The sequence below is a fragment of the Opisthocomus hoazin genome, chromosome 5 (genome assembly GCF_030867145.1).
Source record: "Opisthocomus hoazin isolate bOpiHoa1 chromosome 5, bOpiHoa1.hap1, whole genome shotgun sequence".
In the NCBI taxonomy this organism is placed as follows: Eukaryota; Metazoa; Chordata; class Aves; order Opisthocomiformes; family Opisthocomidae; genus Opisthocomus; species Opisthocomus hoazin.
The window spans coordinates 78,898,080-78,910,654 of record NC_134418.1 but is presented as its reverse complement, the minus strand read 5'-3'; the positions used below and the strand labels follow the sequence as shown (position 1 = coordinate 78,910,654).

The 12,575-nt window shown below is 41.7% G+C and overlaps 2 protein-coding genes across 2 annotated transcripts in view; one reads left to right on the top strand and one right to left on the bottom strand.

The window, feature by feature from the left end:
* Positions 1-1,237: 1,237 nt before the first annotated feature.
* LRP2BP (LRP2 binding protein) lies at positions 1,238-8,778 on the top strand. Its single transcript, XM_009940204.2, has 6 exons — positions 1,238-1,351; positions 2,896-3,038; positions 3,116-3,221; positions 3,635-3,858; positions 6,375-6,540; positions 8,713-8,778. Exons 1-6 carry the CDS (start codon positions 1,298-1,300, stop codon positions 8,776-8,778), a joined length of 759 nt encoding a protein of 252 aa, XP_009938506.2. The 5' UTR covers positions 1,238-1,297.
* SNX25 (sorting nexin 25) overlaps positions 3,860-12,575 on the bottom strand; it is a 96,805-nt gene continuing 88,089 nt past the window's right edge. Inside the window, exons 18-19 of the mRNA XM_075421850.1 lie at positions 11,785-11,885; positions 3,860-10,906 (exon numbers count right to left, since the gene is read on the bottom strand). Coding sequence (XP_075277965.1) covers positions 10,832-10,906; positions 11,785-11,885 — 176 coding nt within the window. The 3' untranslated portion in view covers positions 3,860-10,831. The remainder of the gene's footprint in view (positions 10,907-11,784; positions 11,886-12,575) is intronic.

The following is a 12,575-nucleotide window of genomic DNA, read 5'->3' as shown; positions in this document are numbered from 1 at the left end:
CCACGCTCCATACTGCTGCCCACCACTGCATTTATTTTTGGAGCAGGTTTTAGCTTCCAGATTTTGGGGCATAGGTCTGTATTGCCTAAAAACGCGTGTTCTCATCGCACTGCAACTGCAGGTGTTTGTTAGGAAAATATCACTGCCTGATCAGAGCCACCCGACTCCTTCGGACAGCCCTGCATTCTCAGGGAAGGGGAGAGCGCAGGTGCCTCCCGTACGCCTTTTTCTGATACTTGTGAGAGCTTGTTGTAAAAAGGCACTGTTTTTTTTTTTTCCCAAAGTTCTTTAAAAAACCCAGTCGTAATGGCTGCGCTCCCGAGACATTTAGTAGCTTAGACAATTCACAGTTTGGACAGAATTAACCAGGGGCATTTTGTCATTGTGAGGATGTCTGAACTGACTGTCGAACTATCGCTCACTCCCAAGCGGCTGCAGTCCGGTGGTGTTTTATCAAAACATATAGAAAATTTGAAGGAAAAGTAAAGGGAAGAACATCTTAATTTCAATATTGTTTTTACTATGCTTATAAGCATGCATAAAAATATTTTAGTAAGGACACCATGCTCAGTTAACGGTTGCATTGGAGTTGTTTAACTGTGTGTTTTTAAATACGGCTTCTTCTTTGACTTAATGCAGAAGCAAATACGATGATTCTTAGAAGTAAAAGCATCTCTGCTGTTGCAGGCGATGCCTTCGTAAGAAATGCGGGGAGACAGCTGGGTCCATAAAGCCTTCAGACATCTGAGCTTGGTCTTTGTGAAACCAAGCCTTAGCCGAGATGTAAAAGCAGACACTTAAAACCCCAGAGGTGTTAAGAACAGCTCACCCCGTTGAGGGATGTCAGATAGGTAGGACAGGGCATCCGAGTTAGACTCTGTATCTCCTTCAATTAAAAAGGTGCTATTTTGAGGGAGGGGAAGAAAGGCTGTCAGCACATCTTTTGGTTTCAGAGATGATGTTTGTATACCACTACTTACATTCAGGGCTTTTTTAAATAGATATAAAAACCAGGAAACTTCGTTTGAAAGTCCTAAGCGCTTCCACCCTATCCAGCTTCCTTGTGGCTGTTGGCTTACTCTGTTGTCTGTCACTTCTAAGGATGTAATTTTTTGTTCTTTGTTCATGAGGGAAATGGTCCAGGTTGAAAAACTGTGAGAGAGTGTGTACCGGGGAGTTACGCTGCCGTACGTACTCTTCGCTCTGTGTCCTTCATTGTTTACGCTGTCTTTCCCAGGGGTTGTATGAAGAAGCATTAACAGAATTTGAAAAAACGAAGGATACAGATTTTCAAGCAATGTATCAGCTTGGTGTAATGCATTACCACGGACTAGGCACCAAAGAAGACCCTGTGAGTAGTTTAGCTGTACGCTTTTAATATTGGCTGATTACCAAGACCCTCTTTGTAAGCTTGATTATTTAATTTGAAATAAACAGGTCTTTGACTTACAGTTAGTTTCATAAAGTACAGATGTTTATAAAGCATCATTAAAGACACAGGGTTCTGGGCTGAAGAAGTTCCCAAAAATAGCTGTAATAAAACAGGTTTATCTGAAATGCAATAATTTGTATTTTAAAATATAACTTCTAAGGGTTTGGTTGTACTTTGTGTGGATGCTATGTTTAAAAAATGCCATTAACTTGTTGCATTTTAATAAGCAGGGTATATAAATAAAAAGAAAATGTGTGAAAATGGAAATCAAACAACTATATTTCAAAGCGTAAAACATCTGGTGCACAAAGACGTTGTTTAAGTTGCTTTCGATTCTTTTAACGTGGATACTAGAGATCGTGCTTCTGCCGGTGGTTGGCAGGAATATTTGTAAATTAGCCAGATGAAGAATTACATTTGCAAGACTTTGAAGAATTCAGATTAAATAACGACATCACCAAAAAGGAAGACAAAGGAATAAATTGCTACAATAAGAAGAAAAGTTAATTTATTGGAGAACATGACCTTAAAGAGTGGTATGAGGAGAAAATACAAATAGGATGAAAGAAAGAGTAGGTAACAATACGGGAGGGCAAAAAAAATGACCCAAACAGCGTATTAGCAAACTGGGCTCTGGCCTGGTGCTTAGAGGATTGTCAGCAGAGCAGAAAATACTCTGCTGGTTTTCAGAGGTGATTTATTTGTTCTGTAGACCTGTGTAATCACCACATGGGTTTTCTTGCAAATCAACACTTTAGTAAAGTTTCTTTTTTTGTGTACTACAACATGAGAGGTAAATAAGAGGAATCTTTTATAAGGAAGTGTTTCTAGTATGTCTTAACAGGGTGTTGATGCCAAGTCCTAACAGTGCAAATCTTGTTTCCAAAATACCTTTGAGGCCCTCGGATGCACCATACAGCTGCTCATATGCAATGATGTTCTCCGTTTGCTTATTTAACATGATCATTTTTTTTGTCCATTGTGAACCTAAGGCATTTTTAAGGGAGGGACGTCAGAGTGTGCTATTGCGTCAGTTTGCCTTCTGCTAAGGTTGTTTTGCCATTTCAGATACACCATGCAATATGAAAAAGTTTACAGAAGTCTCATTTACAGAAGTCTTAAAATTGAAAACGTAGCAAGTTTAGGATGTGACATTCATTTATGCAAGCACAGCAGCATTCTTGAGAAAGTTTTTATCAAGCGAGTGAGTAATACAATAACAGATGAACATTTATAAGGAAATGCTTCACATTAAAAATGCGGGAGTCAAAAATCTAGGGGCTGTCTAGTAACCAAGATCAGTTCTGCTTTGACACCGTTCTCCAGACTGTCCTACCGGTGGGCTTCAGCCTTTCTTCAAAGGGGAAAAATTGCCTGTCTTGGCAGAAGTTAGCGGGTTCTCAGGTTCTTTATTTCACGCTCTGTGGAGTCTGAACGCAGTAACTAAAATGTCTCCATTTTAGGAAAAGGGAGTGGAATACATGAAGAAAATACTCTGCTCTGACTCCCCGAAAGCAGGACACTTGAAGTTTGCAGCTGCATACAATCTTGGCAGAGCATACTACGAAGGGTGCGGTGTTAAGCAGTCAACTGAAGAGGCTGAGAGGTAATGGCAGGCAGTGACTTTCCTAACGACTAGGAGGTGCTGTGTTACTTCAGCTTTCTCTGTCCCCCCTTTGTTAGGTTGTGGCTTATTGCTGCGGACTATGGAAATCCAAAAGCAAGCGTGAAGGCCCAGAGTACTTTAGGACTGCTTTATTCTGTGTCGCCTCTAAAAGATCTGAAGAAGGTAAAGGCCCCTTGTACCTTTTCAGTTTCACGAGTCCCAATTAATTTTTATTTCTCAGAAAGATCAGTGATGTATACACGTAAGTCTGTACGAACAGACAGCCAGAATCCCTCACTTTGACTCACTTGACACAGCTGGCCAAGATGATTTTTTTTTTTAGTGAGAGTATGAGGGAGAGCAATAGAATGGATTTAAGTTTTGTCAGCTTTGGTAACCTTCAGAAATCAAGCAGGTGTCACTGCCTGCCAGCTCTGACAGTAAACGAAGCAGGTTTCAGACCCTTACAAGGATTCTGCTTTCTTTTATGTATAAGCACATTTACAGGATGGTTGATGTAAAAGCTTTTATGGAAACAGTATGCAAGAAAAGCAGCTAAAGTAAATATATCCTCCAACTTTGTGCCTCTTGTTTAGGCCTTCTTTTGGCATTCAGAAGCATGTGGCAATGGAAATCTGGAATCACAGGGTGCACTGGGTGTTATGTATCTCCACGGACAAGGCACACGTCAAAACACTAAAGCTGCTTTGAAGCATCTGAGAGAAGCAGCAGAACGTGGAAACATCTATGCTCAAGGCCATCTCGTGGAATATTATTACAAAAGAAAATTTTACTCAACAGCTGCTGCAGTAGCCAAAAGGTGAAGTTAATTTTGCTTTATTTATTATTGTTCTTCATGTAAGACCATGTAACTGGGATTAAAACCATTAATAAGTTCATGCTCTTGTCTCTCAAACACAAGAGAAGTTTGAGACAATGAATTGCAAAACCTCATCTTTAAAGGGGGAACAGCAAATCACAGGTAAAATTAATGCTACAAGGTTCTCAGTTACTCAGTACAGTTGAACTTTTCTTTCTCATCCTGTGAAGCAAAACAGCCTTGAACCAGAATCCCAAGCAGAAGCCCACACGCAACCCTGCCTTCCCGTCTCCTCAGTCCACGATCTCCTCTAGGCTCCGCCTTCCCCATTCCCTTTCAAACCCCTACAAGCGTTCTTCCACCTCCCCCATCTTAACGCCATTTCTACCCCCTGTCTTCTACCCCATCGCCTCCTTGCTCTGCGGCTCAGCGTGCTTTGGTCCAGCTCCCGTCTCCTTTCCTGTAAAGGCCAGCACTGATGCTGGGTGGGACCCTGCAGTAAGCACTCTGAGCAGCACGGCCTGGCACCTAGAGATGGCTGCTGCGCACAGTGCCAAGTTACCACCCTTCAGCTTTTCATCAGTTGCTGCCTATGAGGATGCATACAGCATCGTATTTCTAAGCCTGGACCTGTTTTTAAGCCTTACGTATTTTTAAGCCTGGACCACAAAACAGGCGCCTGCACACAAGTGGTTTCTGGTGATGATCTGCTTGTGTAGAGCCACAGCTGGGCAGCACCGCCCGGCCCTTTCGCAGGCAGTCACTGCACACTCGCTCTGCCTCCAGACCCTGGAGTGGTTGGTGCAGTGCAGAAATAGCGACTTCTGTTACAGGCTGCAGCATTTCAAACAGCCCGTCTGCATCCTGAACGAGTCATGGAGAGGAAAAGCAAAGCTGGTGCCAGTTCTGCAGCTGATACACAGCGCGCTTCTGTGACAAACCTCCAGAGCTGGCCGGCAGACGTTCGAAGTTCAACCTGTCAATCAGATTATTAATTTGCTGGAAATAAGATGCAGACCCACTGACTGCTTATACAAGCCGCACACAACAGCATTCGTGGGTTATGTTCCTACCAACTACGCAGTTTGTTACATTATGTACAAACATACAAACATTATGTGATTTCTACACAGTATAACCTTGACTAATATTCAGAGTCCAGATTAGCTACTGGTACTTTATTTCAAATAACAACTTTATTATCCCGTACAGTTCTGCCTACCCATTGCTACCATACGTTCCTAAAGTCAACTGTGCTGAACTAGAATCTTTGCCCAACTTGACTGGGTATTGTTACTTACATCAGCATCCAGCTGTGTATCTTTTGTAAGGCAAAAATGCTGTATATCAGGAAAGATAAAAGAGGTACTAGGTTACTGTTGTGATGTTTGAATGTTCTTGCTGACAAGTCTTTGGGGTTTTTTTCCTGTTCTGTTACTGCATTTGTTAATGGGACCAAATCAGGCGGGAGAACATTGGTCTCGACACATTCAAGTGATTCAGCAGGCACTGAGTTGCAAAGCGTTACTTCAGAACTATCTTCCATAAACACTGATTGACAGGGAGAAACTGTAAACGAAAATGACTTTCACTTTTCTTTCTTTTTCCTGTCAAGTCTGCCACACAACAAAAAACTAAAATGACGTGTGAAGCAGCATATGATTATTGTTTGGTATCTGGAAAGGACACGGGGCTTGGGGGTTTCTGCTTTAAGACAACAGTTAGGAAAAAAAAAAAATCAATTCCCACTTATGAAATGTTGCATCTAATACGACAGTAACAATATTAGGTCATTATAGCCCGGTAGTTAAAACAACGTTTTGTTCTGCTGATTCTTAGAATGGTTCCTTGTAAAGACAACCTGCTGAAAATAAGGTGACAGCAAGCAGACAGATGCATACAGAAGAAAGAAAATAATTGAGCTCAAACAGTCATAAGTGGTTGTCTTAAGTTGGTCTTATAACCAAGTTTTATACATATATATAATCTCAAGTGTGTCCAAGATCTTCAGGTTACTATGATTTGCCAACATGCTAGAAAGAACCTGAACCAAAGGATCACAGAATCCTGGAATGGTCTGGGCTGGCCCCTTAAAGCTCATCTCGTTCCAGCCCCCTGCTGTGGGCAGGGACGTCTTCCACTAGAGCAGGGTGCTCAGTTTTGTTGAAGAAGAGCTTTGCCTTTCTTCCACGTACATACTCATTGCCACGAACTCTTTTAATAGGACCAATGAGCGTAAAATTTGCTGCCTTTTGTAACTAATAGAACTATAGCAAAAGGGACTGCAAAAGTTACATATTTATTTGTTATTTAATACCACAATATTCAAATAAGACTAACTTCAGATCAAATACTGCGTACAAGAATCCTCATCAGGCTGCTGACTGCATGTAAACTTCAGCTTATTTTGGACAATGATGTACACAGGAAGGTGTCACTGTCGAGTCATACATGGTCAACTTCAATTATTGCTTGAAATAGCATCATCTAACTTAATCCTGTGAATTCCTCACCAGGGTTACAGAAAGCGACGACATCGATACGCTAGCAAAGGTGACCGACTGTCTTCCTGCGTACATAGCCAAGGGGGTTGCTATGGCTGCTTTCTACTTGGCCAGATGCCTCCAGCTTGGCCGAGGGGTACAGCAAGACCAAGCCGCTGCTAAAAAATACTATTCTAAGGTGAGCTGGGAGAGTCCTACAGACTAATTTGTAGCTCATGAAATTGAGTGACACCTTGGATACGAGTCTTTAAACTCGCTGTCTGGTTAAAGACTCAAACGTTATTTATGTAAAAAAAAATCTGTGCAAGAAAATTAAGAGTGATAAAAGCATATTGAAAACTACTAAAAATAGTCTTGAAAGGATACTATCCACCCACTTGCTTAAGCAAACACCACATTCTGCCAAACAAACAAAATCTGTGATAATCACCACAGCAAAGAACTTTGTGACCTGCAAAATAAATTAACTAAATTAAGTGAATAATTTTAGCCCCAACTGATTTTCTGTCATTCTCTCAAACTGAAAAATCACAATTTTTCCTCTACTTTAGATTCTCTAAGAATTACAACCTTCATTAATGATACCTAAATCAGTCATAATTGGTTGTCATGCTTATTTTTATATTTTTAGCAATAGCTGAGGATCTGCTGTTACAGATACACCCCCTGCTGTCACTGATCCCTCCCTGCTCATGGCAGGGGGGGTGGAACTAGACGATCTTTGATGTCCCTTCCAACCCAAGCCATTCTATGATTCTACACTACGGAAAAAATAGGTCACATTTCTTGAGCTAAGTTGAAGTAAGATTTATTGCTTGAGGAAAAAGAACAATAATGGCTTCTAGAAGATGAATCTGCTAAATAGTATCAGTGATGCCTAAAGGTACAGTCAAGGCAAGATGATTATGCCTTTAACCAAAGCGAGCATAGCAAGATTGGATCTGTGCTTCAGAGAGACTCTAGGGTTTCTGTGCACGTAGAGAGCATTTATTTCTGCAAGTAGAACACTTCGATGTCCAGCTTGGGGCAATCCAAATAAATGGAGAGTTACCTAAATGATAAATTATCAAGCAACAACTTTTGTGGCTCCTTACTCAGGGAAGCCACCGATCCAAGAGGCCTAGCAGAGCAGGGGATCCTCTGAATACACGCATTTTAAACATTTTGTTCTCCTGCTGGCGAAAGTGTTCCAGAGGACAGGATGAGGAGGAGTCAGGAGAAGAATATAAACTGGGGTGTTGTGAACGCTGCAGTCAGTAGTCCCAGAGAAGTCTTAAGGCACAGAAGAGGCCCATCAGGATGGCATTGCTGTATGGCTTTGTGCGCGTACAGCCCTTCCCAGTGTCTCCCACCAGGTCTAGCGTAGCCACCACAGCTGAAAGGAAATTACGGCTTCCACTCCTCATTCACTAGCTGCACTTCCGAGACTGATCTAGGACTGTCACTAGCTTCTTAGTGCAAGAAGAGGTGACTTCTCTTGACTGGTGCCACGCATCTCTACATCAACAACAGAAGAGAAGGGACAGAAAATATGGCCTTGAGTTGCGTCAGGGGAGGTTTAGATTGGATATTAGGGAAAATTCCTTTACTGAAAGAGTGGTCAGGCATTGGAGCAGGCTGCCCAGGGAAGTGGGGGAGTCCCCGTCCCTGCAGGCGTTCAAAACACATGTAGATGTGGCACTTCAGGACATGGTTTAGCAGGCATGGTGGTGTTGGGTTGATGGTTGGACTTGATCTCAGAGGTCTTTTCCAACCTTAATGATTCTATGAAAACAAACAAGGAAGCTGCCTGAAGCAGTAACTTTAGAACAAGACAGGAGTTGTGGGTGTGTTCAGCTTCTTTTGTACTTGGAAAATAATTCTCGTGTTAACTGTACAATTATAGCCACTTAAAATTAAAATCATGTTTGCTTTTTTAATTAACTGCTCAGCTGCATTTTTGGTCTACCGTGCTTAGACCTAGTCAGTTTTGAAAGAGGCAAGAAAGAGTAGATGGGCCTCCCAGAGGGTAATGAAACAGATAATGGAAGTGAATGAAACCGACCCAATCTGCAACCAGGTTTATGCTTCTGACTGTGGTGCCAGCACATGCCGTACCAACAAACAGAATCTAAAAAATAAACCCAAGCCTAACACTATGGTCAAGTACACTCATTTTAAATATGGAATTTTTCTTACATGGCATCAGAAACAGGGATTTAAAGCCGACTCTATTTACTCTTAATATTTTAACCAATTAATTTATCTCCAATAATGCCAACAACACTTACAGACCTCATTAATGTGACATTGACAGCATACAATTTTATTTCAGCTATAAACTAGAACTCCTTGTTCTTTCTTTTTAAAGGCATGCCTTCTGGATCCAGGTGTTGCTTCTGACCTTGAGCTGGCAGCCAATCTTGGGAGAATTTAGTGTTTCTTTGAGCTGTGACTGGTATATAAATATATTCCCTACAATAAACCATCTCTAACCTCCAGCAATTCCAGACTGCTCATCATTTACTGCTTGCTTTTCAACTTTCTGTAAATTATCACTTAAAGCAATTTACTGATTCTTTTTTATCTAAAAAGAGAAAGCAATCAGCTCGCACCCTTTAACTGAGATGAGGCAAAGGCAGACTTTTTAAAATGGTATTGAAGACTTAAGATACATTTCACTGGGACAGATGTCCTGTGTTTTCTTAATGTAACTCTACCATACAGCACGTGAATTAAACTAAAACCAAGTAAAACAATTGCTTCCTTTTCTGCATTTTTGGTATTTAAACATGGAATATTAATATTACAAAATCCTTGAACCCAAACTTGTCTAGTTTTCACATACAACCCATTCACAGGTCACGACCATTTTTACACCTCGCCTTTGCTAGCGGTGTGTGTACTTTCTTTCCCAGGCTTTCCCCGTGCACCTGGATCTACTGAATGTCTTCACGCATATTTTAGTCTCAGACTGCAGAGATTCAAAGTTGGAGACTGGTCTGTATGACACTAAGCTTTACAGTTCAAACAACGTCAGCTTCTAAAATTAGAAAATACTACTTACAGAACTACTGAAAAAAACCAGCAGTACGGCAGCATTCGTTTACACATCCACTGCCCAGGGCCTGTTGTCTTCAACCCCTCTTCATACTGCATTTACACCACCTCTGCAACAGAAATAGTTGGAAACCTTTTGCCTAGGAGTGGGTATGCCTGAGCAACATTACGCTGAATCACTTATCACAAGATACTCCGATTAACCACGAGTAAAATTCTACTGATTGCTATGGCAAGCTTGCACATTTCTAAATACCTGTTTACTCATACAACTTCGTATGTGCAGGAGAATTTGCTTCTTAGGACTGTGCCGTGACTTGAAAACTTTTTTGAAACTCTGTTGGAGGAGAAGGCCAGATGTTACTAAAAACACCGATTTAGACATAGTGTAGGGATTTTGCGTACTTTAAACTACAGCCAGTCTGAGCTGCAGGCAGCTTTTCTAAGAGCACAGCTCTACTGAATTTAAAAAGAAAGTAATGAGTGTCACCTAGGGATTTTTGATGATGTTTAATTATTTAGGTGTGCATTAAGACCATATTTACACATTTTTACATAAATTAAAAAAACACCAAAGACATAGCTTGCTTTCCTTGTAAAAAATAAGGGAAAGATTTGAAGGTTGTTTGAAATTGGGGTATTTGAATAAAACAGCCCTGAGTAATATCAGGGAAGTTATTAGAATGCTTTAATTAAATGTCTACTTAATCATTCATAGAAGCAATTCATAAGCACTAATCTCTGAACTAACATTTAACACGGGCATTCTGTCAGGACATACCAGTTTACAATACATATTTTCGACACAGACTTCAAAGTAACACGAAGATTCCTTACGAAACCAGTGCTGTCAGACTCACTCATTAGTTGTCAGTACAGCCTCATTAGCAAGTGCTGCAATCCAGTTGTGTGATTTATTGCTTACAAATGCTTCGAACTATGGGAAATCTTTGGTAAAAACAAAATTGATAAAATTTTCCACAATAGTTTTACATGTAGTATTGCACGACAAGGCTTTTTCAATACACAAGAAAAAAAGGAATGCTCGAATCCTCAGTGAGGAGATTAGAACTGTACAACATTCATTAGTTTACCACTATAAGCAAAATTTCTTTTCATAAATGTTTAAAATATTTTCTGGTTTCTTTCAGCTTATATGAACATTTATTTTTCAATCTATATTTGAAACAGAAGAGTAGTCAAATAGAACAATTTAAATAAAAATTGGCAACTATACAGCATTGTTTTGTCTACCCTACTACAGCATCAGATCTTTTCAAGTCTGTTCACCTCACAAAAAACTCAAGAGGAAAGAAAAACGCTAAAAATAATCATAGTCCTCAGCCCTCTCTGGAAAAGAGGAAAATAAGTTTCATGTCTATTATTGGACATAGACATTTCTCTAGTGGTCCAATTGTGCAGATTCCAACCTAAGTGGCATTAAGCTGCTCTAAATGAGCTCTGAGCTCAGGACACAGTTCCGTTAGCAGCAGTTCCAGCAAAACCTGAAAAATGGAGAAAAGAGTCAAGATGAGCACAGGCACCAAGTGAGAATTTCTTCTTCCTTTCTGACACGTTCAGAGCCTCATAAGTAACAGAAGCAGGCAGGGTCATTCCGCTCAGCATCCACGCAACTGCTTTCCTTTCGCCCTGAAGTTAGCCCGCGCCCTACAGATAAGATGGGAAACGTCTTCAGGCTGAAGGAAGGCCAGTGCCACGGGCAGCTGCGTTCAGAGGGGCATCTCCCACCCTGGCCCAACTGCTGCCTTTCTGTCGACGCTGCGGTAGCTACAAACGCGAGCACCGGGGCACGCACCTCCCGTGCCGAGGCTACGCCACCCGACTGGTGCCGAACAAAAGGAGCAGAAGAGACTGGCCGAGCACAAGGGGATTATGCTGGGATCCAGCTGTGTGCTCCGACCAGTCCCAACCAACAGGAGAGCAGTGGGACTTCTGGAGGGCTGTCACGTCCTACCCGCGAGCCAGTCCTGGAGCTCTCCTTCCCGAGGATTCTCCAAGGCATGTTTATTTTTCTCAGCTATACGAACGAGTTCGTTTGAACCAAGTACATTTTTTTCTAACATATTTTAATAACAAAAAAAGTCACTTGCACACTAAACAACAGCCCAACAAGAACACACAACCCAGGCTTTAACACCGAGTAAGCAGAGCTCAGCAACTGACAGAATCACAGAATGGTCGGGGTTGGCAGGGACCTCTGTGGGTCATCTAGTCCAACCCCCCTGCCAAAGCAGGGCCACCTACAGCAGGTTGCACAGGACCTTGTCCAGGTGGGGTTCGAATATCTCCAGAGAGGGAGACTCCACAACCTCCCTGGGCAACAGGACTATAAAGTAAAAAGGCTGCTCTTCTCGTTACTTACATAGAGTAGATGCTTGTTGGCCTTTCGTTCTTGCAACGCCTTGAACACTTTCACAACACCGTGACGGGCATTTTGTTGTCCCACAAGACTCTGCAGAGTATCTGCAACAAATGGTACTTCAGCTTACATCGTTCCCTCGCGCTAGGCAAAACCCCCAGGTAATGCTACCACCCACCCAGGAGGGGAAACAAAACCACGGCGCTTCGTGGTGCTTGGTTACAAGGGACAGAGCCCCCTTCCACCAGCCTTTTAAAAACACACAGGCAACTTTGGCCACAGGCTGAAGAGGCACCCTTATTTCAAGTTACCCAGGTTAAACAATAGTGTATGCATCTCAGTGTCAACACTTTAAGTGTTTTCACAGGATATGTAGGACGTCTTTTAGGTAGTTCACCTCACAGAGTCAAGTCTAATCTCATACATTATTAAACCATTCACTTAAATGCACCTTCGGCCACAAAGACAGAATTCCTGCAGCAGTTAAAACAGATTTAGCACTTTGATTGCCTCTCAGCCTTCCCAGAAAATACTTCCCACAAGTACGCAGATAAGAGAACTCTAAGTCAATAATTCACATTTTGGATTAGAGAATAAATAGTGATCCAATGCTTCATCATTAATTTAAGGTGCATTCAGCCATGTCCTGACGCATCTCTCCGAACTCAGAAACCAACCAACCCCCAAACCAACCATGGAAGGCTGTTCTATGTAAGGAGGTGAGTGTGTAACAGAGCAGGTTGTTTACACATCCAATACTAATGTTAACACACCTGCTGCTACTTCTGCAGTAA

Excerpts from the sequence above, each read along its gene's own strand:
- LRP2BP (XM_009940204.2), top strand. The coding sequence starts at position 1,298 with ATGTATCAGCTTGGTGTAATGCATTACCACGGACTAGGCACCAAAGAA. Across the intron at positions 3,222-3,634 it reads CTCTAAAAGATCTGAAGAAG|GCCTTCTTTTGGCATTCAGA; the intron begins GTAAAGGCCCCT and ends CCTCTTGTTTAG. Across the intron at positions 6,541-8,712 it reads CTAAAAAATACTATTCTAAG|GCATGCCTTCTGGATCCAGG; the intron begins GTGAGCTGGGAG and ends TTCTTTTTAAAG.